Below are 25,795 nucleotides of genomic sequence, written 5' to 3' on the forward strand. Positions count from 1 at the left end.
ACAGAGATGCACCAAACAAAGCAGCAGTGAACAACAGGCTCGGAAAAAATCCTGTTATCTGGCAGCCTGAAACAGCCAAAGTAAGCGACAAGTTCCTTAGTGCCCGCCAAGCAAAAGCCTCGTGCTAAAATATCCTCCTGTGCCCTGGCCAACCTACAGCATCTGACCAAGGCTGGAAACAAAACCTGGCATCATGCCTCATATTGATGCCTTATGCAAAAAGGCATCCGCACGGCAAAAGAAAGGGCTCCTTTAATAACTAGGTTTGGGGCTTTGTATTGTTCCTACCCCAGAAGCAACCAAAAAAATCCAGCCTGCTTCCACAGCTTTATGGTGCTGGTTTCTGTGCAAAGAATGCATTGCTGTGAGTTATTTGCAATATACAGAAAATAAAACAGAAAACCTCTAAGGGAATAAAACAGAAGCAGAAACTGAACAAGCGCAAAGCTGCTCTGTGGGCATAAAAACCTAAATCTGATTAATATAATATCAGTAACAACCCCAGACCTCATTACATACCGTTCTGAGATTCTGTGAACACGTACGTTTAATTTCATACTCTGCAGAGCACTGCATTTATAAATGGGGAAATACAGTGGGTAAGAAAATGGTACATAAAAGGGAATTTCAGTTTTATCATGAACTTTTGAGAATATCATCAAATTCAACAGAGATCTTTCTACAAATCATCTTTGATGATTTTTTTAAATTACCAGATTGTGCCTCTACTTAACCCTTCTCTAACAAAATTCAGCAGAAGGCTACATGCCACTTCCCTCTGGCTATGAACAACAGGAAAAGCTACTGAAGAACACATAACAGAAAAGATCTAGCTCTCAAAAGTACTCACAGCATCTGCTTTTGTTGCTGTTCTCAGCTCTTCCAAAAAGCACAGAGAAATAGGAATCATTCAGATCAGTTTCATAATTGCTCACGTGGTTGCAAACTGTAGTGAATAAAAATACTGAGTTGTGAATCGCTGCTGTGGTACTCGTTAGAAAAGTAAAGCCAGCTGTACCATAGCTACAGGGGCAAGAAGACTACTGCCGCTCTGCCTCGTCTGAAAACTCAGCTCCAAAAACGTCAGCACAAGCTTTTAAGGAACATTGGTCACCGCAAACGACAAAGACTGCTTCTGGTTCACCCACATCTCTAAAGCTGCTTTCTACTGCAAAGTGGCTCTCTCTGGATGGAGGAATGACAGGCATGCATTAAATTTTGGCAATTATGTGCTGATTGCTTAATAAAAATCATTAGTATGAACATTTGCAATAACCATCAGCCATCTATCTATCCAAATGGACACAAGCTTTACTGACCAAAGGCTGGCACAGCCAGGAATGCACAGGACCTTTTCAAAACAGGACAACTGTCTGGGCAGGAACACTTAAAACGTCTAGTTTTCAAATTCCCTTCTAATTCTAACAGCAAGTACAGATTTAACCTGACAATCATATCTCTGCACTTAGCTGCATACAAAGATTTTTGCTTGTTCTTCTCCAGACTGATAAACAGCTAGTAATTTATAGCTACTGAAGAGATTAATTGACAAACCTCAAGCTTTCAGAGGTACCTGAAAGCGGGAAAAGAGCCTTAACCACAGAACAAACATTGTGAGAAGAACCAAACATGGCACTGAGAAATAAACGAAAACAAAACAAGAACTCTGAATCTCGATTTCAAGCCATGTTTCGCAGAGGTTTGGTTCACTGTTGGAGCTCTGGACTCTGGCAGAGGTGAAGATCCACTGCTAGGTGCTGGAGTTAACTCCAGTCTTGTCAATAGCCTGCCACTTGTAGCAACTGGTTTCTGAAGGACATCTGCATTGACACTCCAAAACCCTTGGGTCAAATGGTCCAGGAAAAAATCCCACTTGTCTAGGAAAGAAAAAGGATACCTTTTCACGTTGTTTCCTCTAGTTGCTCTGTCAGCACTTCTTCCTACTGTGTAAAATAAGGCATAGGCTCACAAAGCTCCCATCTGGACAGAGCTGGGCTACTCACTGCAAGGCAGCTACCCATTTCCGGGGGCTAAACTATATCAAGAGACAGTTAACATACAATAAATTATTGGGCAGTGCTGTTTTCCCAACTAAACTCTTACCCAGGTGATGTTCTCTGCAAGTCTCCCCAACAGAGGATGGAGGAAGCAACAACCTGTGATCATTTCTGCTGTGATCCACACAATTTAGAAGGCATCCACGTGTCTATTCTACATTCACATCCATACTGAAAGTTGATATTTGTATCTTGTGATAAAATTAGTCTTCTACAGCAAGAGAAGGGGCTCAATAATTTTTGCAAACAGACTCGGATTTAAGACTTCAGGACGTCTGCACTCAGCAAACAGGCATATGTCACTGTTGTCCCACGCACAAGTAGTATTGTGCTCAGTGCCATCAATGGAGAGTATTTCATTTTTTAGACCATAGCCAAATTTGAACTTCTAAACCACGCTTAATTCCTCTTTGGATCAAACTTTACTGCTGCCTCTTGCACTTTATACTCCGTAAGTCCCCCAAGCAGAGCATTCTTCTCCAGTCCAATTAGGATTCCGCTTTCAACCCTTTCTGTAAAGTTCGCTGTGCTCCCTTTTTCTCCCCAACTGTGCCAGCAGCAAGGATGACCATAGATGGAGCACGTTTGGCAGCTGACGTGACCCAGATGCTGAATCTGGAGCCATCTTCCCAGCTGCAGTAGCTGGGCTCACATCCGACTCCTCAGCTGTTGACTGTCAAGCTGCTTCCAAGCTGTGCCAGGCATCCCTCTCAAAGCTTTGATGCAAGTGGGGCAAATGCTCTAAATCTGTGAGGCCTGCTGACAAAAAGGATAAGGAAGACTAAAGGTTTTAAAAGCAGGCCGTGAGGGAAACCAAACGCCTCTGTTTCCTTCTTTTTTATCCTCATTTTTTTTTCCACAATCTGGTTTTCCCCTATTAATAAAAAAAAATCAGGATATGCTGAGTGGTGAGAGCAGAAATAAACTACCACGTTCTAGTCTATGTACTGACCAGCCAGGAGATCATCCTTCAACAGTCAGCACTACGTGCAACGGAAGGTGGCTCGTGCACGTGCTCTTCTGAAATAGCAAGCCAACCTTACAAATGCCTCTTTCAGGTTTCTTATATATGTATACACACGCATATAATTACTGTATCTGAGAGGAAAGCACAATTTTAGAGAAAGCTTATTTTTCTGAAATATCACATTTCGTAGTGAAAACTATTTTGCACATTCGTTACTAAATAGCCTATGTCTTGCTTTAAACCAAAGCCTTGCAAAGTAAAAAAGTACCAATGTCCAATGTCAAGCTAATTCTGCCCAAATGTTTTTGTAAAAAAAGAAAAAAAAAGCTATTTTTTTAAGATGCAAGAGTAAACTCATGTTCTTGTTTTTAATTCCTACTAAAAAAGTAGTTCTGAAGCTAACTTTATCCTGCATCATTTGAAATTCACTAAACTGAATAACAGGTGCTCAGAATCTTCTAGTGAAACAGACTTTAGATGCAAGAAGTGAACCACATTTTAGGAAAATCAATGTAATTTAGCGATGTGTGAAAAAAAAAAAAGATTGTCTGCCATATCTTTTCTTTCTTTTAACCCTCTTCTTTCTAGACAAGTGACTTGTCAAGACAAGTGACTCAAAATCAGAAAATCAGGAATGAAGATCCAGGATCCAATAAAACAACAAATTTTATTCTCTTTTCAGAAAATTCTTGTGTGCTCGCATGCCATGAAGTTAACATCTGTCAGCCTCAGTTTCCCTATATGCAATCTGAATTGGATGTTGGGGGAGGGAGGAAGAGTCAACTGAGAGTTGACTTATTGCTCATCATTTCTTTAATTAAAAAAATACATATATGCACTTGGTTCACAGGTCCAAAAGACACAAAGTAAAAGAAGGCTACCACTCAGTTGGACTGGAACTCCAACCTTCGCGCCCACCTGGCTCTGCAGTATTTGGAGAAAAGGCACACTTCCCAGCACCCCTACCAAGAACAAATCCAGGCTTTGCTAAGCCCCAAGGAAAAAGTCGCAAAACAGAAGGTGCCTGCCACACCTATCTGTTTACACAGCACAGACTCCAATTTCAATCCTCCAAAGTACTCAACTACAGTAGTAGTGTAGTGCATGAAAAATGACACTTAAAATAAAGTGCCAGTAAGTAAAGCCAATGTATAGGACTCTAGAAAGCATACGGAAGCTTTCACAAGCTTCCTAGCCTAAACAAAACAAAACAAATCTATTTACTAAGCTCTTCAGAATAGGAACCACCTCTTCAGTACGTTTCTACAGCATCTAGCAAAAGGAGGCCCTTGACCAGTAATTGTAAATGCCAGAAAATCCCAACACGAATCATGAGTTCTGTTTTTAAACGCTGGCATTGGGACCATTTTGTGCAAGTGACAGCCTGCCACCGCAGGATTATTATTTTTATTTTAAATGATACGACATTCAAAAAGACTGTTCAAGGTACTGTTTATACCTACAGATTAGCGCTGCACTTAAGGAAAATCCTAACAAAATGACTTGCTGCCTTTCCACCACCACATTGCCAGAGTGAAAAGAGACTGCCACCCAGTGGGCTACAACCAAGTACATCAACTGCAAGCCACAGCGTTCAATAAAGAATTGTTGAAAATTTTATTTTTAAGAAAGTGTGGTTATTTTTTTGATTTTTCCCGTTAATATAATGTCTTTGAATACATAAATTCACTTGTCATTCTGTCTTGCACCTGAAAAATCAATGTCTGCATGAAGGCACTGTACATATAAAGCTTTTCAGAATTACTAGAAAAAATAATCTACCAAATCAAGCTTTCAGCAGAGAAATAGTTAACTAGTGCAATCACTCTTCAGAGGTGGGTTATGTTCTAAACGCAGCTTGCGCCATCCTTGGGAAGGTTTAAACAGAATTCACCTGTAGTTTGGCAATGCTGAATACAAAGATAGTTTAACACCTCTCGAGGTTTGGAGTTCATTTGTATTTGTAAAATCCTTCTCCAGTCTTCTTACCCAGCTTCTTCTCTTCCACCAGTTTATCCACAAGTGGGCTGGGTGCAAAAAGAGGATTGTTGGGCTCTAGCGCGTGCCATCCTGGTGGGAGAAAAGAAGTGGATGAACGAAAAATATTCCTGTTTATATGTGAAGAAATTCAAGTAGAAAGAACTTCCAAGTTTCACTTCTACCTGTGAAAGACACGGTCAGCTAGAACAAAGTAGCACTACCCAACAGCGCTGGCTAAAAGCAGAAGTGACTTCACTGAAGATCTTGTTTTGAAAGCGATATACTGCCTAGAGAATTTACGCTGCTCATTCAAAACAAGACAACAACCATCAACAAGCTGTCACCAATCGCATCTCCTTTTGCTATCATACTGACATTTACCCACTAACTGACTGAAGTGAAAGGGAGATGGGACACCTGCATCTTTTAAACTATTTATTGGTTCCCTATTAACTGAGGATGGAAACACGTCAGGCAAAAAAACAGTTGGGAGTCTCAACTTTTGTTGCTTTTTATAAGAATATCTTACCCTCCATTACTCTTCCCACAGACTCTTTTTTAATTATACAAAGTCCCATTGACGTTATTAATATTTTCCACGGGAACTTGATGTAGTAAGCACAACAACCACTGTTAGGTCCCCATCAATAATAAGCACAACAACCACGGTTAAGTCCCCATCAATAAGACGGAGTGCAAGCATACAGTACAATTGCTGCGCTCAAATAGTACGCTGAGCTGCGTTCTCATTCCTTTCTCCTCTACAGTTAAAAGGCCTGGGCCATAAACATGCAGTTTAAGCTAATTAGGAGTCAGATTTTCCTTACAACATTCATCTACAATTTATCTAAAAAGGGCAAAAAAGAAAAAGAAAAAAAGCATGCAGTACCATCTATAATGTATTTACTGGTATCCAACCCAACATAGTCCAGGAGTTCAAATGGACCCATGGGATAGCCAGCCCCGAGCTTCATAGCAACATCAATATCTTCCTTTGATGCATCTCCTAGAGAAAAGATTGACAGTTTGATGAACAGAGAAGATTCTGCTTCTGCTTGGCACCACTTATAAATAATTAACAGGGTGTTATTTCACACTGGTGCAGCTCTTCACAAAAATCTCTGCACGTTTCAGAACCACAAAACCTGGAGTCAGCATACACAAAAATAGACGCTGGAATATAAAGTTGAATCCCACACACACGAGAAAAAAAAAAAAAAACACAAAAAACCTGCAGGCCTGCTTTCCATTTTCTCATCTTCCTCTTGCATTTCAATACAGATTACCACGTTTTTGATGAAACCACAGCTACTATGCTCAACCTAACAGAAAGACTAGAGGAAGAATCAGTCATGAAGAATCAAGAGCTTCTTTTAGAGGCAGCTGAATGTTACAAGTAAGGAGAGAGCTCAATTTCAATTTTGTGGTATCAGCAACACCTTTGGGATCAGGCACAGGACAGAGCTGCCCTTACTCCAATGCAGTCAGAAGGCAAGGTCTAATACTGGACACAACAACTACTTTTGACAGCAGCTCCTGAGGTCAGGGATACAGCCAAGTAAGCTGACAGGCAGCATACTCCATCGTGCTGTATCAGTTCATGCTTTAGCAAACGCAGTTTTCTGTTGAGATGCCAGCCTTTTGCACCTGCAAATTCCCACCTGTTTCTCCTGCTACAGGAGCCAGCGATAGCCAGCAGATGGACAAGGCAGGAATGGGGGGAGTGGTAGCAGCCGATTCACATGCTTAATTTCAACAACTTTCATCACCAGAGGATAGCCATCAGCTATCAGAGATGGCAGAGAGGAGTGACCTGAAGAGACTGTGCAGGTATAGTAAAATTATTGATTTCCAAGATTATTAAAGAAAATCATAATGATTTGTAAATTCTAGTTCAGTCTGTTCCTATAAAAACAGGAATCCAGCATTGCAATTGTCACAGTTAATCTTCACCTTGTTCTTTCGCTGTGAATGTCTATTTTATACTGTCATGAAAACAGATGCACTGCTTATTTTTACCACATATTTTGATAAAGGCAGTGTACTTCTTTGCAGATCTTATTAAAAAAGAAAAGATGAAGTTAACAAGTACCTGTTGTGGTTTTTTTAAGCATGCTCCATGCTCAATTCAGGCTATCCAGAATCTTAGAGGATCAAAGCCAATGCAAATTATGCACCCAAAATAAGACAATCTTAGAAATGATTTTTCAGCAATTTCCCGTAAAGGCAACAACTTGAATAATAGTCTTGTATGAAATAATAGAATCATTTAGGTTGGAGAAGACCCTTAAGAGATCATCAAGTCCAACCATCAAACTCACCTACCAAGTCCCATCACTAAATGATGTCCCTTACTGCCACATCCACAGGTAATAATTTTCTTATATTACGGAATGGCTTGGGTCAGAAGGGACCTCAAAGAAGTCCCTTACTTGGTCCAGTCCCAGCCATAGGCAAGAACACCTCCCACCAGACCAGGTTGCCCAGGGCCCCATTCAGCCTGGTCTTGAACACCTCCAGGGATGGGGCATCCACAGCCGGCCTTCTGGGCTGCAAGTGCACACTGCTGGCTCGTGTCATGTACCTCTTTTGTTCTTTAAAGCTAACAACTCTTTTTTTTTCCTCCCTTTTTTAATTTTTTAAAAACTTCTTTTATTTTTGAGCAACTGGGAAAATTAGCCTTACTTAATTCCAAGATAAGTTCCCCACATTCAAATAAACATAAGCCTTCAACTCATTCAAAGCTGTTGCAGGCGTACTTACTTTTCCTATCGACAGACTCAATCCATTTTGTCAGAATTGGCACTTTGCTACCTGACAGCATAGAACGGGCAATACAGACCATCATACGCTAATATTTCCAACGTGCCTCTGTTTAAATTACTGTTGATATACTACAGGTATTTTGGCTATGTAAAAGTATGGAAGTCCTTACCCACTTAACCCACAGAGACTTTGCGTAAGTAAAGACTGGAGGACTGACCAATAAAATGGTATTTCAGTGCTTGTGGTTGCCAGGGAAGAGACCCAAATTCCTTACTACTGTGGCTGACAATCTGGTTCGAGTGTCTACTCTAAGAATTAATGCAAAAGATGTGATAAAAATTTAACATGATTCAATAAAAAGTATGAATCAGAAGACAACCATCAGGCTTTTCAAAACATAGATCAGGTTTTTACATCAATATCTTCAGAGTTAAAAATTCATAAATAGACTTTAAGAAGTTTGGAAATATCATACTGCTGAACAAAATACGAACAGAATAAAGATGAAATCAAAATACTGTTTTGCCTAGGCAGGGAGCCCTCAATTTTAACATACAATCTCAGTGACTGTTTTCTTCTACATTTAATTAAAAGTTCTCTCATCTCCTGAAAAATATATAATGACAGACGTCACTCACCAAAGACACCCCTTTTACACACATTACAACACCCATACACTATTTAAAACCGTGACTTTTTCTAAAAGAATAATGTCCCTTTGCATTCAAACCTTTGTTTTTCAAGTCACTCAAATCTGCTCTTTTCTCTGTTTGAGATGTAATTAGGTACATCTGTTGATAGATAAACATGCAGTGTTGGTTTATAGTTGTTTCTGGAGATCAAACCATCCCTTCCAAGTGCTATAAAACAGATTTTTAATATTTAAAGCATACTTGGTGGAATCCTGATAATGCGATGCTTTCATCTGTAAAAAGTGGTGCTTTCAAAAACAAAATGTTTCAAATGACATTCTTAAGTTGCATGCAGCTACAAGCAGAACGCTTGAAATAAAAGCGATTATACTCAAAATTTCCTTTTTAACCACTCATGTTATTGGCTTGTTTCCTTTTCAAAACAATTATCAATGCTTTCAAAGTTGTATGGTTCTTTAGGAGCTCCTGATTACTTCCACCTGCCCTCAGCATCGACATCAAAAAGACCAAAACTAAGATGGAAGGTCCTAAGGAAGGTATGTTTTAAAAAGGACTTGGAAGAGGAGCAGGAGGTTTTACAGAGCAAAGGCTGAGCCCAAATCACTTGTATGCCAGTACTGCAGTATGATACTGAGTATTGTAGCTTATTCTGCCTGAAAATTGGTGTTTTATTTCACAAGCCCAGCGTATGGAACCTCAGGAGAACTTTCCTAATGGTCCCCCACGACGGGATTTTCAGGCATTTTCATAACACTCTTGGGCTGCAGAGAAGAGGGTTCCTGATCAGCTGGCAAAGGCTATTTTTACAACGGTACTACACTCACCTTTCCAAACCAGAAACATTTTCCACCAGCAGGAATTTCCCACACAGGTAATCAGTAACTTCCGACTCTGCACACCCTGGCATTTCAAAGGGAAGACAAGCTCTTTCCAGCTACACAGACTGGTTCATGCCTGATGTGCACTACCCACTTCCAGCCTTTAAGGCGTGAGAGTTTTAAGGGAATCACAACACCTTTCTGAATGGACATAACACTTAGCAGCACAGTATGTCGGCATCCCCTGAAGTCAATAACCCAGCAAGTACCTCTCTCAAAAAGTCGAACAGCTTCCATCATATACGGCACCAAGAGACGGTTTACAATAAACCCAGGAGTATCCTATGAAAATTAACAAAAGAAACAAAAAGGGATTCTAAATAAACATTTACAACTACTACACTCAGATGATACATAAATTAAACAAGTGGATGAAGACACTTATTCAATCATCAACTTCTGGTGTGCTCTGAACTGTATTTTTCATCTGATTTATCTGCTTGCTATTCAAACACAAAAGATGAGTTTCACAAACCAGGCATGGCACATAAACATTCATCATGACTGAGAGCAATTAAGACTACTACAAATCCAACTCATTAATCTTAAAACGATGGAATGTGGTCCATTGGAAAACGCCTTTTCTTTAGCAAAATTCTGCTGACACAATTTCCTGAAGGATATGAAGAGTTTTTCCGTGTGTGTGTTGTTCACTACTGGAATTCCTGGCTCAACATTCTACCTCTCCCCCACTGCTCACTGCTAAACCAAGCTTTAATCAAAGTCAAAAATACAAAGAAAAGAGAAAGAGCTTTGCAAATAAAGTACTATTTCAAATATTGCTACAACTGTTTCAGATCTTTATTGATCCGTTCCATTTCATCTCAGTATTTAAACCAGAGAATTTCAAGCAAACAATTGCAATTTCTTCTGCAAACAGGAACAGAAAAAAAAATTCAAACATGGAGCCTGACCATTATTTCTGCATTACCCTCTACCCAAGCTGATTTCTAAACAATATTTAATCGTATATTTGCCACGTTCCACCCTGGAAAACTGTGACAGAAACAGGAAAAAGAAGTCACCTAAGGCCACACAGCAATGTAGCAGCACAGCCAAAATCTGAGTGCAGCATTCAGATGCTGAATTACTGGTAACCACCAGATCGCAGGCCCTTCTTTTTATGACCAAATGTCTCCTGGGGGTTGTGAAACTTTAGGCAATAGCTTGTACAAAGCTTCCCAGACCACAGCTTAATGAATTTGGAAAAAGGGTGCTTAGGACATGGGGCGTTCCTCTGGAAAAAAAACTAAACTGCAAAGCAATGAAGATTAATATGGGTGTAGTTACTGCAGTCTTAAGAGAATCTTGTGATGAGCACACACCATGGAGGATGCATCCAACAGCTTCACGGTACAAGAGGCAGCAGTCTTGCCTCTAACATAGCTAAAGACAAGCTCCTGTGTAAGCTTTCCAGCACAGGACTGGAAAAGGAAAAATAGAGGGGTATGCTCTGACACTTGTAAGTTTTGCTGCTTTTCAGATGTCTAGAGTCCCTATACTTAGAGGAATTTGTGGTAAATGTGGGCATTTTCTTTGTCAAAATGTTTTTAATATGGAAGTGAATCTGGAAAAAAAATTGTCTGGAAATTCCTGAAATGCTCTTATAATCTCCTCAAAACCACTTTCTTAAAATTAAGTTTTCAAGGAAAACAAGTTTTCTGGACACTGTACAATCCAAACTGTACTCACCTTACAACTGACAGGACTTTTTCCTACCGCTTTACTGAAATCCATAAGTGACTCAAAAGTCTTTTGGCTAGTCATTGGAGTCTTGATGACCTGGAAAACAGGAAGGAAGGGAGAGATAAGCACATTTCTGAGCAGAATTTCCTAACACAGTGATGATTAAACCAAATTTCAGAACATTTACAGAAATTCGTACGACATTTGTTGTGAAAAAAAAAAGAAAAAAAAAACCAGTAGATATATATATATATAACAAACACAGAAATCTATTTTAAAGATAAGTATAGCGTTTTACGTGTTCTCGTTATGTTTCCTTGAGATACCTTCCCACTTAGCCATTGTGATAGGTAAAAAGGACTATCTTTTTAGAATCCTATGTAGAGATAATAGTGTAACAGACCAGCTTTAAAAGCCACATAGCCTCTGCTGTCTTGGCAACCACATTGGCACTACTCTAGAAAACCATATTATAAAATTAATAAACCATATTAACCTGATATAAAGGATGAAACATCTATTCTGTGCCCAATGTAAACATGAGACAGATACATAATTCTAAAGAAAATTTAAAAGTTTTCAGATACGCAACAGCCTCTTAGCTTTTTGGTATATTCCCATGTTGATTTTCTTCACAAATGAGTCTTTTTCTTTTGTCACATGTAGTATTTTCTAGACTTCACTGGAGTTGGGATGCAGTATGTTATTTATTACACTATATTTGTTCTTTATTAGCGACCTACCCCCCACCATACACAGAATGACTTGCAGAAGCTGAACTGGTTGCGGTATTTGTGTTGAAACTGGCCTTCATGTGTGGTAACTGAAAGCTGCTACGTGTAAGCAGTTAAAGCTGACCTCTTTATTCATACAATTTTAAGTCACTCAGATTTCCATGCCCCAGACATCCTAATAATTGATGATAAGGCCAACACAAAAAAAAAAAAAAAACACAGTTAGGACTGAGGAGAAGGCTTGTTTTTCGGCAGAAAGAAGAGTGGTTTTTTAACTTCGTTATTAGATAAAAATATCCAAGATATTTATGTAAGACTGTGACAGTTTCAGGAATGAGTTTTTAGTACACACTTGAGAATTTTTAAACACTATCACCGGTCTTTTGAATTATTAGAGAACAAGTCCCCTCATAGCTATGCTCCTCTGAGCACGAGATCAACAGTCTATGGAAATCGCAGATAAGATTCGAAGTTACTGAAGAGTTGTGACAGGTATGGAGGACAGCTTCCATGACAGATGACCGGCAATTTCAGTAATATCTTTTACAGTTAGGGCAGTTCCCTTGATTTTTCACCCCATTATTTCAAACTTAAACAACTGTTTTACATAGAGGATGTTATACAGTGTTCTTCAATGCCAGTCCTGATTTAGAGCAGTAGATCTGAAACGAAAGCAAACCCTTAAAAAGTGTATTTATTTATTAATTAATAATAAGCCCAGCTTTTGTGTTCTAAAGACCTTCAAATACTGCTCATCAAGTGGAGTGACTTTGGGCAAGGACATTCATAAGTCGGGTGAAAAAAACACCAATTACAATGTTGACCAGAGCAGTCATAAAGGGGTTGCTCTGTTTTGTCTTTTTTACAAATACTGATAGATATCTTCAGTATTTTTCAAACCTCACAGAAGTTTAGTTCAGATATCTAAAGTCTATCATTTCTTTTAGGCACAGAACATTTCAACCTCACAAATGAATTACTGGAGACAAGTAGTTCTTAGTACAGAAACCAATAAAGCCTGTGTCAGCTTAAGGAACTATGCTAAGATTTCTGTTATCTCTGACACCACCTATAAAATTTCTCCCTTTCCTCCTTACATTTCCCCAGACCATTTAATCACAATACATAGGATGTGATATTAAACTAAAAAATTTCACGTGGGTACAGAAGTTAGGGAAAGGGAATTTGCAAGTGTTTGAGTCCTTGTCAGATGACTGTACTCTGAATCACATTTGTCCATTTCAGCTAAAAGGCTCAATTTTTTTTTTGGGGGGGGGGGGGGGATACAGTCAAAGACACAGAGCAAGGAAGTGCATGGTATGTATCTTGGTACTGAAGAACTGACGTTTCAATGGTACTGAAAGAACTGGCGGAGGAGCTGGCCGAGCCGCTTTCCATCATTTATCGGCAGTCCTGGCTATCGGGGGAGGTCCCGGTTGACTGGCGGCTAGCCAATGTGACGCCCATCTATAAGAAGGGCCGCAGGGCAGACCCGGGGAACTATAGGCCTGTCAGTTTGACCTCAGTGCCAGGAAAGCTCATGGAGCAGATTATCTTGAGGGTCATCACGCGGCACTTGCAGGGCAAGCAGGCGATCAGGCCCAGTCAGCATGGGTTTATGAAAGGCAGGTCCTGCTTGACGAACCTGATCTCCTTCTATGACAAAGTGACACGCTTGGTGGATGAGGGAAAGGCTGTGGATGTGGTTTACCTTGACCTCAGTAAGGCTTTTGACACAGTTCCCCACAACATTCTCCTCAAGAAACTGGCTGCTCGGGGCTTGGACTGGCGTACGCTTCGCTGGGTTAGAAACTGGCTGGATAGCTGGGCCCAGAGAGTTGTGGTGAATGGGGTCAAATCTGGTTGGAGGCCGGTCACTAGTGGTGTCCCCCAGGGCTCGGTACTGGGGCCGGTCCTCTTTAATATCTTTATCGATGATCTGGATGAGGGCGCCCAGTGCACCCTCAGTAAGTTTGCAGATGACACCAAGCTAAGTGCGTGTGTCGATCTGCTCGAGGGTAGGAAGGCTCTGCAGGAGGATCTGGATAGGCTGGAGCGATGGGCTGAGGTCAACTGCATGAAGTTCAACAAGGCCAAGTGCCGGGTCCTACACCTGGGGCACAACAACCCCAAGCAGCGCTACAGGCTGGGAGATGAGCGGCTGGAAAGCTGCCTGGCCGAGAACGACCTGGGAGTATTGGTTGATAGTCGGCTGAATATGAGCCAGCAGTGTGCTCAGGTGGCCAAGAAGGCCAACAGCATCCTGGCCTGTATAAGAAGCAGTGTGGCCAGCAGGGCTAGGGAAGTGATTGTGCCCCTGTACTCGGCTCTGGTGAGGCCGCACCTCGAGTACTGTGTTCAGTTTTGGGCCCCTCGCTACAGGAAGGACATGGACGTGCTCGAGAGAGTCCAGAGAAGGGCGACCAAGCTGGTGAGGGGTCTGGAGAACAAGTCTTAGGAGGAGCGGCTGAGGGAGCTGGGCTTGTTCAGCCTGGAGAAGAGGAGGCTCAGGGGCGACCTTATCGCTCTCTACAGTTACCTTAAAGGAGGCTGTAAAGAGGTGGGGGTTGGTCTGTTCTCCTACGTGCCTGGTGACAGGACGAGGGGGAATGGGCGAAAGTTGCGACAGGGGAGTTTAGGTTGGATGTTAGGAAGTACTTCTTTACCGAAAGGGTTATTAAGCATTGGAACGGGCTGCCCAGGGAGGTGGTGGAGTCACCATCCCTGGAGGTCTTTAAAAGACGTTTAGATGTAGAGCTTAGCGATATGGTTTAGTGGAGTACTTAGTGTTAGGTCGGAGGTTGGACTCGATGATCTTGAGGTCTCTTCCAACCTAGAAATCTGTGATACTGTGATACTGTGATCTTAATGTGAAACAAGCGAAACTGTCCAATCAAGCGAAATTCAGGAGTTCCAAAGTATGGCACAACTTATTCAAAGTATTTGTCACCAAAGCAATACTAGAATTAATCAGTATGGGACAGAGGAAAAAGATTTACAGCATTTAAGTGCATGAAGTACATGAAATTTTGTGGCAGGCTGGCCAAGATGCAACGTTCCATTTCACTTAAGATCTTGTAAGTTCTAGCCGATCGAGATTAGCTGTAACAATCACACGCTCTCCAGACATGCACATTCTTTTGTAGTTTAGCTCATCTCCTGTTCTATTGCACAGCCATCTTAAGGTGCCCTTTTTCTTTTTTTAGGGGCGGAGTGGGAGGAGAACGGGCAGAGGAAAAAAGCCCTGGCAGTTGTACTGCAATGATGTCTTTAGTTTGGAGACTCAGACCCTTATATCAGATTATTTCTTATTCTGCTCTGTATTTCAATATTATTAGAAGGTACAAGATGTAGCCAAGGAGAGTGTACTTAGAAAAACTTCTGAAGCCTTAGTAAAGGCTACTCTTTACATATTTCCCAACCTTTAAGGACCTCTAATGTTAACGTTAAGACACGTAACTTCAACCCTTCCAGACAAATCATCTGGAAGACTGCATAAACATGACTGACTTTGTGTCTCAAAAGTCACAAGGCAGTATGAGTCCATCTGCACATCGCTTCCTATCAAGCCCACACTGTTAATAATCAAATTCCTCTGTCAGTCATTGGATGATTTTGTTTAGGCTGCCAATAGTTCGTATTAATCAGCTAGCCTGCGGGACTGAAACAATCACTATAAAGGGCACGTCTGCTGGCAGCTCACCAGAGAACTTTGGAGCCTGGAGGCAGGAGTTACCTCTGTGGTCAACCTGCCCCTCGACAGCCTGCACCACCCCCTCATCACCAGAGGTAGCTCGTTCTGCATCAGAGGAGCTGCAAACTCCGACCAACCCTTTCATCAGACTGAATTCTCAATGATAACAACCGCGCTGCTGTTATTACTAAGTGGTTATTATTAAGGTGTTGTAAGACTCTTACCTCCACGAGCTTCATCATAGGCACGGGATTGAAGAAATGGAGGCCACCGAATCGGTCCTGCCTGGTGGTGGAGTTAGCCAACTGTGTGATCTGCAAGGACGAGGTGTTGCTTGCAAATATTGTATGCCTGGAAAAAGAAACATATGGACTGCACTATCTTTCTGACAGTAGGAGATTGGTGCACCACGCAGAAATAGACATCCACTGGCTAGCCATCCACAGAACTCTTAGAAATATCCCTGCAGATCGTCACCTTCCTTTTGCTGAGGTATAAATAAAGCAATGATGGAATAACCAGAGGAAGAGCTGTGTGAGTTTCTGACTCCCGAGAATGCATGCTGAATACTGTATCAGGTCAAAGAAGAAAGATTCTCTAAGCAGAACATTTTTGTTACAGCCCCAAATCTATTCCAACTAATTCCTTCAGCAATCCTGAAAATCAAATGGAATTTTTTTTACATATCTATGGAAACCCAATCACGTGTCATGTCAAGTATGTATTTTGGAGCTCAAAAAAAAAAATTTAATTTTTTTTTATAATGATCAATGGCAGACATGGTAAGTAAACTTTGTACCACAGCAAAGAGGTGATGAGAAAAAGAAGAAGGGACACTGCAAAGGTTACACAAAATCACACAATTTTCAAGGCATAGTTTGAAGACCTTGTCAGAGACATAAAACACATTTACTAATTCCAATTTGTAATGATTTTTTTCAGAGACATCTCAGAGCCTCAACAGCCCTGCCATATTGACATCACACAGAAAACTTAAATGACTTTTTCTTCAAACCACAAAATGAAAAACTAAATTCGAACTGAAACCCTACCTTCCATTCTGGACTGTATCTACCTACCTTTCAAGAAGTTATCCTACTGGACTTGTCAAATGTCAATCTAGATTGGTATTTTGCTTATATTTCACTACGATATAACTGAGCTTCCAAACAGAGCTTTCAGAAGTTACATCTAAGTCATGGGGACACCTTATAGAAGCATTAGAAGAAAACATTACAGGAAAAAAACAAACAAACAAAAAAACACACCAATTTAATTTTATTTTTTTTTATGTTTTCTCGGTTTTGAAAACTTGTTAAGGAGAAGGAAACAAAATATCCTGAGAATTCCTGCTTATATTTTTTATAAATGTTCTTTTGTTTTCCCCTACCATAAAGCGGGCCTTACATTGTTATTAGACAGGGTACTAAAAATAGCATTTCACACTTCATAGCTTTGACCTTGCAAGGTCAATGAATCCAAAGGACACTTACCTTCCCTGAAAATCTGTCACTGTATAGAAATAATTCAAATATTCATTAAAAAAAAAAGCTTTGTGAACCCACGTGTAAAACAGCAGTTCTCAGAGAATAATGGTTTTAGAGCAAGAGATTTTACTTCAGCATCACTTTTGCAGGTAAATCCTATAAACTCTCACAATGTAAAGCTTTGGTAAAAAAAAAAAAAAAGGTATTACATTTGTGTTGTGTACAAGGGCATTTTATTTACACTTTCTGCTCTGACCAACCAATTGATTTAAACTGAGTTTAAAATAGAATTGACATGCCTCTGTGACATAGAGTACATTATCTATGTTTCAGGTGACAGCACAGTCTGAAGGCTTTTAAAAGCAGCGATAGGAGGGAAGCCCTAATGATGATTTTCCAGCCATCAGTGTGCTTTCACTTGGTGCCATCTAGTGGGACACAGGAAGAAATAAAAGCAAAGTCAAACACAACAGAAACATACCGTTTCGGTAAGACTTACTTTTACAGTCCAGCTTTTTAAGCAGTGAACATTGAAGAAAACCTCTTTTATAGCGCTTTTATAACACACTGCTTCTGAACACCCTGAACTGTCCCAAAACACTGGCCTGTTCCTGGCTGAGTTTCTATTTCTAAAGATAGATCCTAAACCAAGAGATGTTGATAGGCATTCCCACCAGCCAGAGATTAATAGAAGGCAAGAGCTCTTAGGAAAGCAGACACTCCAAAATTCTTTTGACATCATTATCATCTTTCTTGGAAAGTGCTGCATTGTTTAAATGCCCCTAAGATCATAAAAAATGCAGGGGTATTATAAAAAAAACCCTAGCCTGACCTTTTTCAGAACAGGAGCACAAGGACTGATTCAACATAGGAAAAGGAAAACAGAGTCAGAAGTGGGTAGCAATGCTTTATCACCCATTCTGAAGATGACAACCATTCAACGTAGTAACAACTACTATATGAGAGAGATGAGTATAACACACCTGGAGGTGTGTTATATATACACTATACTTTGCACTTTTGCAAAGCACTGCTAAGAACAAAAAACAGGATGTGTTCAGACTGATGTCCTAAGACCAAGCAATGGCCGTCACTGTTTTACCTGCTCAGTTACGCAGGTGAGGAATACCCCAAGTTCTCAGTGCCCTCTGGGACTGCCAACCTCTCCTTGTTCATTGCATTTTCTCTGAAAACTTAAGAGAAATTTGCTCTCCACCCAACCACCAAATAAAACTTGTCTCACTAAGGAACAGCTTTCTCATCCCCCCCCATTTACAGATCCCCTTTCAGAGGAATGATGGTTCCTACATGGAAAAAAAGGAATAGGAAATAAGCTTATTGTGTGCTATTTTTTTCATGAAATGCTTTGGCTTTGTTCTGTCACCAGGTTTATGTTCGTTGGAGAGGTCATCACAGAACAAACATGTGAGAGGGGCATGTAGTGTTGCACCTGAGGAAACAAATGAAACCCAGGATACAACATAAAAGAAGAAATATGCATATGTACAGTTTATGTTCCAAAGCCGGGATTAATCATCTTGTCTGATCAACTGTAACACACAGCCCCTTACATTTCAGTCAGCTATCAGCTAACTGGGTAAGTTATCAGGGTAAGTTATTACCAGGGTAAGTCTGAAGATTTGAATTAGTAAAAGCCCTACCTCCTCAGGAGGCTGGTCTTTCATACTCACTGCCTGTAACACACAGACCAAAGTGCCACCAAAGCCCAAGGCCCCACAGAATTAAAACTTTTCCCAGGACTCAAAGCTCTCTCTAAACAAATCTTGCCTTTGTTACGTATCAGCTGCAAGACCCACGCTGAACTGATGCAACAGTGAGTTAGCTCAGGTAGTAATTCTACTGCATTTTGAAACATCTAATCTAGTGAAGGCTGCACGCCACCTGTGCTGACAGGCACAGCCTTCCCTCCCATCACAGAGCCACACAGGGGCAGCAAAGCCTCCTGCTTCATTCGAAGCACAAAAACCCACCGACTAGACAGTTCTGCCTTTCCCCACAGTACTCACATGATAGGCAAATCTGGATATTCCCCACATAGTTACAAACTACCATTTGCATCTAATAGCTAGTAGTTTAAACGCTCGACTACTAAGCTTCACTATTTCACAAGCTTTTCTTTCTTTTCACCTAGACCTTCCATACTGCAACTGGTATTCTTCACCATTCGCTACCCTCTTCTTCAACCCATACATCTGTGTGTTTATCACCATCTCCAATTCTCCTCTTAAAAAGGAAGGCTTCTGGTCTAATGTCATTTTTCCCAACCCTGCAGAGTCACGCTTTAGGCAGCATGAAGGAGCATACCTGAACCTTTACCTACCCCTACCTTTAACGCCCTGTAATGTAAAACTTGTCGTTTCGAGGCAGCTATATGTATAAACCACTCAGTCTTAGAAAAAACAGCCTCAGGTGTTCCAAATGCATGTAGTATTACATGAGGCTCCAAGTCCCTACTTTTCCTTGTGCCTTTTCCAAGTGTTTAGTTTTCCTTGCTCGCTGGCTGTAGACGGTTTGCCATTTCGTACACTCTAGTTTGCTCATTAGCTTTCTCTGTTAAAAACAGAGACAGACTCAGGCAACCGGTGGTCTGTTTTCACAAAATTAGGATAACCTAACCACGATGAGGTATCCTGGTAATTGCCAAAGGCAGCTACTTACTTTTCTTTGCCTGTGAGACTAAGGCTAACAGCAAGCTACCCTGTCCTCAATGCAAGGCTCCTTGCGATCATTTATCATTCTCAGAAATGCCAGGCAAATCTGAACACTAACCATACGAGGCAGCCTGAAAACCTCCCCAGGCTGAAGTCAATTAATGATAACATCTTTCCTCCCTTGACATTATATTCAAGCTGCAGCCTGCTTAGTTCTTAGTTAAACAATCAGGAACACCTCTTAGCCAATACCCCCAGATTCACTTGTACTAGTTAGAAGTTCAATCTGTGAGCAGTCAAGGTCTTGTGATTCTGAGTCATCCATTACAAGGATCAGGCTCCTGAGACTGCATGCTCAGCTTAACAGCATTTTGAGTTTTGGATATAACTGAACAGTAACTTCAAACAGTTATCAAATATAGGTCAAGGCAAGTTCCACAGACTGTAAGTAACTGAGTGTGTGGTAAGAGAAGACGGACACTGCTACCTCAAACATAGTAACTGACAATGATCTATTTCCAAAATCTTGCAATATACAAGTTTATCTCACTTAAGCTATGACTTGCAGCTTAGAAGCTGAAACTTCTGAAAATCTGTTCGTGCTAGGCACACTAAAACCAGATATTTCATCATTCCAATTCCCTATTTAACTATGGGAATGCATGTTAACCATACCCGATCTGTACCAGGATAAGCTTATTCTACAGCTGTGCATTTACATTTAGATTTGACTTGGAAAAAGCAGGCTTTGAACTTGTTGAGTAGATGGACAAACCTCCTCTTGTCTAATCATACCATGAAGCACATCAAATAATGCAATGCAACAAGCAAATAAAACAGATGAATGTACCTGAATGTGTTTGTAACACATGTACCTGGCAGGACAAGTATCCATACCACGTGACAGTCTGGAGCAAGTCTAAGGAGAAAACCTCCTGTTTTTAAGAAAAACAGCTAAGAAAATGCAGAATTAATGGTGCAAGAAAAAAAAAAAAAGTAAAGGTGCAAGTTTCAAAATGAAAGAGAAGAAATACACATACTCTGGAGCAAATTTATCCAGCCTCTTGAAGAGTTCATTTTTAATTTCCTGGTTCTCCACAATGGCTTCTATCACCAGATCCGTGCTGTGGACCACTGCTACAGCATCTGTGCTTGTTGTGAGGTTCTTTAAGGTCTTCTCAATAAATTCTGCACCAGCCTGAAACATCACAAGAATTTGCAACAATGATTTCATTTCTTTGTACATGAAAACACACATATGTGCTGTAACGTATTTTTGAGCCCCCCAAGCCTCAGGATTAATTATTTGGCACCATTTTGCATTTACCATTTGTTTCAAAAAGTCACCAAGCTATTTAAATCTTTATCTAGAGACTGAAGGAACAAAAATCAGGGAAGACATCCATCCTTCAGCCTCCCTGAATCACATGAAGAAAATCCAAGCTCTTCATCGTACTGAAAAAAAATCTATTTTTTAAGCCAGTATATTAGTATGCTCTGTAACACATAACTGCAAAACAACATCAGAACTCCAGTACAGGAATTTTATTATCCTAAGTTCTCCTAATGGCACAAATAAAAAGATGCCAACCTCAGGCTTATCCGCAAACTTCTTCTTTGTCACTCTCTTCAAACTCTCTTCAATTCCCTTTGTAGACTTCTTGAGGATTTCATCTGACTGGTCTACCAACACCACCGTGTGACCACTGGCTGCTGCAATCTGAAAGTTAAAATAAGATTCAACATCGAGATCATAAACAACCAGACTGATGTGGGTTGGGGCAGACAATTGACCAGAATTATGCAAAAGAGAGCTAAAGGACCTAGAATCAAGAATTATGCACTTTACTAGAAAAAAAAAACCATTAAAACGTTCAAATATTTGGGGTGGTGGAGAAGGGAGAAAGGACTCAACTTGAGAGAAAAGGAAAGAGAAATGCCTTTTTCCCCCGAGCTGTCTGCAGAACCGCGCTTGGAGGCAGCTGGATTCTGCAGCTCTGACAAGTGAAAGAACATCTGTCTTGCAAAGAGGAAGTGGCTTAGCTGTGAGCTTTGGATCTTCTAAGCAAAAAGGGCTGCGGAGACCAAAAGTGGAACGCTGGCAGGGTGCACAGGTGCCGTAAGGGATGGCTGGCCCTGTGTTCCTGGGGCGTAACGTAACACAACTCTGCTGTTTGACCACGAGCGTGTCCCTGGAACAACAGGAAGGTGACAGTGGAACTGGGAGCAGAAATGAGGCATTCGCCCCAGCAGGGCTCTGTGCAGACCCAAACTGCTACCAAACTCTCCTTCCTACATATTCGGTACAAACTGGCTCAGCTACAGACAGCGCTGTTGGGTTGTCTTGGTGGTTGGTACAGTTATATTCAAACATACAGCATCACTTTCTTATGCTGCAAGAGCCTATTAAAAAACAGCTTTCCATTATCTGTTACTTTGCTATTCATTAATTTACATTTCTCTTGTTAGCTAGCAACAGTCTATCTTCATTTTCAGAACTCCTGAACAAAGTTGTAATATAATAACTGCAGAAAATAACAGACGTTGAAACATGTTTCCAATAATTTTTTTTTTTTGTGAGTGACACCTTAGGGGCTTACCTTCTGCAAACTTTCACTTTACATCTAACTCGCACCTGGAGTTTAAAGAACCTCCTGTGCCCACAAGACCTACTCCAACAAAGCTAGCTGAAATGAAAAACACAGACCTCCTGAAGAAAAGTGTGGCACTATTCTCATTCGAGTTTCCTCACTAATCATCAAACAAAGAAACGCCAGACTGGTTCTAGACAGAAGCACTGCAGCATTAACAAGGTGTCAGCCTGCAGCTGGACATTTCTTCATCCATTTTTTTAAATTATTTTCATTATGGCCATTTCATAAAATCTATTGTATCATAAGAAATTTTTAAATTAAGATTGGACTTCCATTTCTAATACTTCATCTGCTGCTATAATTTGCAACGGCAAAGCAAGATCCTCTACTCTTCAGAAAAAAAATCATTACCAAGCACGTTCATAAGACATGCATCAGTGATTATCCATTTACAATTATACCAGAACATCACTGAGCAGCTGGCAAAGAATCATAGAAAAATTAAGATCTCCCTTCTTCCAGTTCATTCTTAACATATGTATGTTTACAGGAAAGAAGAAAAATGGCAAGAAATCACATCATCTCCTTGCAATTCAAACACACACTGGCACAGACTCTTCGATCCAGTATCTTTATGAAAATTACATATGAAACACAAGAGTGCTGGGGAGTCAGTTAAAGCTTCTCTCACACCGACATGCTGTTCATGTGGCAGAATGAGAAATTGTAATCTCCTGGCTTTCAGCCATACACTGGTTAGCTTCTCCTGACAGTATGAGAATGAAGAAAGATGATTTCTTAAGTGTTCAAAGCAGGAGGAAAATCTTCACTACTAGGGTGCAGAGGAGACCTTGATCTGTCATAATCGCCTCTGCTTTGGGATAATTCTGGATTGATAAATCAGAGGCAGATGGTCAGCAAAACAATCCTTGGTCCTTAACAGTGGTAGAACATTACAACTCCTGTTACTGCCAAATACCACACGTGTTTCTCTTGATAAACTTCTCCCTAAAACATGCAATCTAACAGAATCTAACTTACTCTACAGAATTATAACCTTTGCATACTGTGCATGCTCCTCGAGCATGCGAACAGCTTTCTTCAAAGTTGTTATTTGAAGATTCCTTCAGTGGAAATCTCAAATTCTAGTGTCAAGGTGCGGAAAAGTGTTTGTTACCAGACAAGTTAATAAACAACTACCTTATTCCTTAGAAAAAAAAAAAAAAAAAAAAAAAAAAAAAAAAACAGCCCCTGTATGCCTCCTGCTAGAAATTTGCCAAGAACATGAAAAATCTTCACTTCTGAGAAGGTCATCCATCATCCATTAAGTCAATAAAAAGGAGCATTGCTATTTGTGTACTCCAACTCCCTACTGGTTTCCACTTGGGGAAAGCAGTGCCAACCTGGAAGATGCTGGATGCTCCAGTTACTGTTTGTAAAGTACCCAGGTACCTTTGACAACAAGCTCTGTCTGTGAATGAAGTAAATATCTAAATCTTAAATCACTGGCAAGACTGTTCAGTCACAAAGCAATCAGGTTAAAGATGAACTTGAAAGCCAAAGGCCAGAGATTAAACACTGGGAAAATAAGCGCTATTTAAATATTAACCTCTCCATAATTCTATAGATGACTGACAGCCTAATGTTCATTTTAGCTGCTATATGGTATTTAAATAACAGGTAATAATGTCACTTGATCCGCTCCCTTGGCAAGATAGAAGAAGCTTCTTTCTTAGCCCTACATTTTCCAAATATTTATTATACACTGTCTGGTTTTATAAATAGCCCACACACTGTCATAAGAACCATCCTAAATAATTTAGAACATTAACCTCGGTTCCTCTTGCCTACCTGTCTGACCTGAAGATCTGTGGTTTAACAAGAGAAAAGTTTTAAAGTTGAGCAACTGGACAGCAGCGGCGCAGCAGTGGTTTCTACTCTGAAACAATAAAACCGAAGATTGCAGAAGTCTGCTAACACAGCAGATCAGATGTGCCCCTTCACATGCAGCCCCAAATCCTTGTCCTGAGGGTAAGATGCACATGTGCTGCCCACCCTAGGTCACCTGTGTGCCTTGTATGCTGTACGCTGAGCGGGAGAGCTCTAAGCTCCTGCAGGCGTACCTGTCCGGATGCTTTGTGGAACGAGGCTGTCAGACGTGGTATTGTTTGTGTGCCCCTCCGGTGCAAGAATAGATGTTATTCCTAACACCGATACATGCTGAAATAGGCATAGCATGAAATCATTTGAGTGCAAACCGCAGTATATTCAGACAAGTGATTCGAGGCCCTGGAGCGTGTCCAGAGAAGGGCTACGAAGCTGGTGAAGGGCCTGGGACACAAGTCCTGTGAGGAGCGGCTGAGGGAGCTGGGGTTGTTTAGTCTGGAGATGAGGAGGCTCGGGGGAGACCTTACTGCTCTCTGCAACTGCCTGAAAGGAAGGTGTGGGGAGCTGGGGGTCGGCCTCTTCTCACAAGTAACTAGCGATAGGACTAGAGGGAATGGCCTCAAGTTGCGCCAGGGAGGTTCAGGTTGGAAATGAGGAGACATTTCTTCTCAGAAAGAGCAGTCAGGCATTGGGACGGGTTGCCCAGGGAGGTGCTGGAGTCACCGTCCCTGGGAGCGTTCAAGGCTGGACGAGGTGCTTAGGGACATGGATTAGTGGGTGACAGTGGTAGTAAGGTGATGGTTGGACCATCTGATCTCGAAGGCCTTTTCCAACCCTAACGATTCCGTGATTCTGTGACCAGCCCTGAGAGAACACCCGAGGGGAAACCCGCGGGGCCGAGCCAGCAGCGGGCAGGCAGCATGCGGCGCCTCCCCAGCGAGCAGGGATTCACCCCTTTCCCTTCTCTCCTCTCCCCCTCGCTCTCTTCGGGCAGGCCCAGGGGGTCGGACCAGGCTCGGACTCGGTGAAACCCGCACACGGGAACCATCGCACGGCGGGGCCGCGAGGAACGGCGGAGGCCACGGCGCCCCCCTGCTCCCCAACATGGCGCCCCCCCCCCCCCCCGACCCGCTCCCCGTCATGGCGGCGGCGCCGCCCCCGCTCCCGCTCGGCTCCCGCCCCGGCCGCGCTCACCTGGGCGATGCCGGCGCCCATGAGCCCGCCGCCGATGACGGTGACATGCTTGACGATCAGCTTCTTGGCGGCCGCCGTGGCGGCGGCGGCGGCGGCGGACGAGGAGGAGGCGGCTCGCACGAAGCGTCGGGTGGCGAAAGCCATGGCGGAGGCGGGCAGCGAGCAGCGCGGAGCCTGCGGCCGCTCGGCGGCGGGGCCGGGCCGGGCCGGGCGGGGCGAGCGCCGCGCTCCGCCCCGGGGAGCCGGGGCCGGCTGAGGGAGAGGCTCCCGGCGGGGGCTATCTGTCCTTCGGTCGGTTTTGCTCCTCGGCCGCTTGAGGGCTGCTGTGTCCCCAAGGTCAACCCGATAAAGGCGCGGCCGGGCGCGTTTAGAGCGCCCTGGGAGCGAGGGGCTGGCTTCGTGTGGAGGCTGCTTAGGTGTCTGTCCTTCACAGCAGGGGGACGCCGTGCTTCCCTCCAACTGGTCGCATCGCAGCAGGTTATTTTCCTCAAAATCAGGCCTGCTGTGCAAGGTGTCATCAGTGTACTTCCGAACTAGATGGAAATT

General features: G+C 42.0%; 1 protein-coding gene across 1 annotated transcript; it reads right to left on the bottom strand.

Moving 5' to 3' along the window:
- Nucleotides 1-4,617: 4,617 nt before the first annotated feature.
- HADH (hydroxyacyl-CoA dehydrogenase) lies at nucleotides 4,618-25,719 on the bottom strand. Its single transcript, XM_080591056.1, has 8 exons — nucleotides 25,250-25,719; nucleotides 21,166-21,294; nucleotides 20,615-20,772; nucleotides 15,640-15,766; nucleotides 10,994-11,083; nucleotides 9,511-9,583; nucleotides 5,894-6,010; nucleotides 4,618-5,094 (listed from the first exon to the last, which is right to left on the bottom strand). Exons 1-8 carry the CDS (start codon nucleotides 25,391-25,393, stop codon nucleotides 4,976-4,978), a joined length of 957 nt encoding a protein of 318 aa, XP_080447182.1. The 5' UTR covers nucleotides 25,394-25,719; the 3' UTR covers nucleotides 4,618-4,975.
- Nucleotides 25,720-25,795: the final 76 nt, after the last annotated feature.

The sequence above is a fragment of the Anser brachyrhynchus genome (genome assembly GCF_964034855.1).
Source record: "Anser brachyrhynchus genome assembly, chromosome: 4".
Classification (NCBI taxonomy): Eukaryota; Metazoa; Chordata; class Aves; order Anseriformes; family Anatidae; genus Anser; species Anser brachyrhynchus.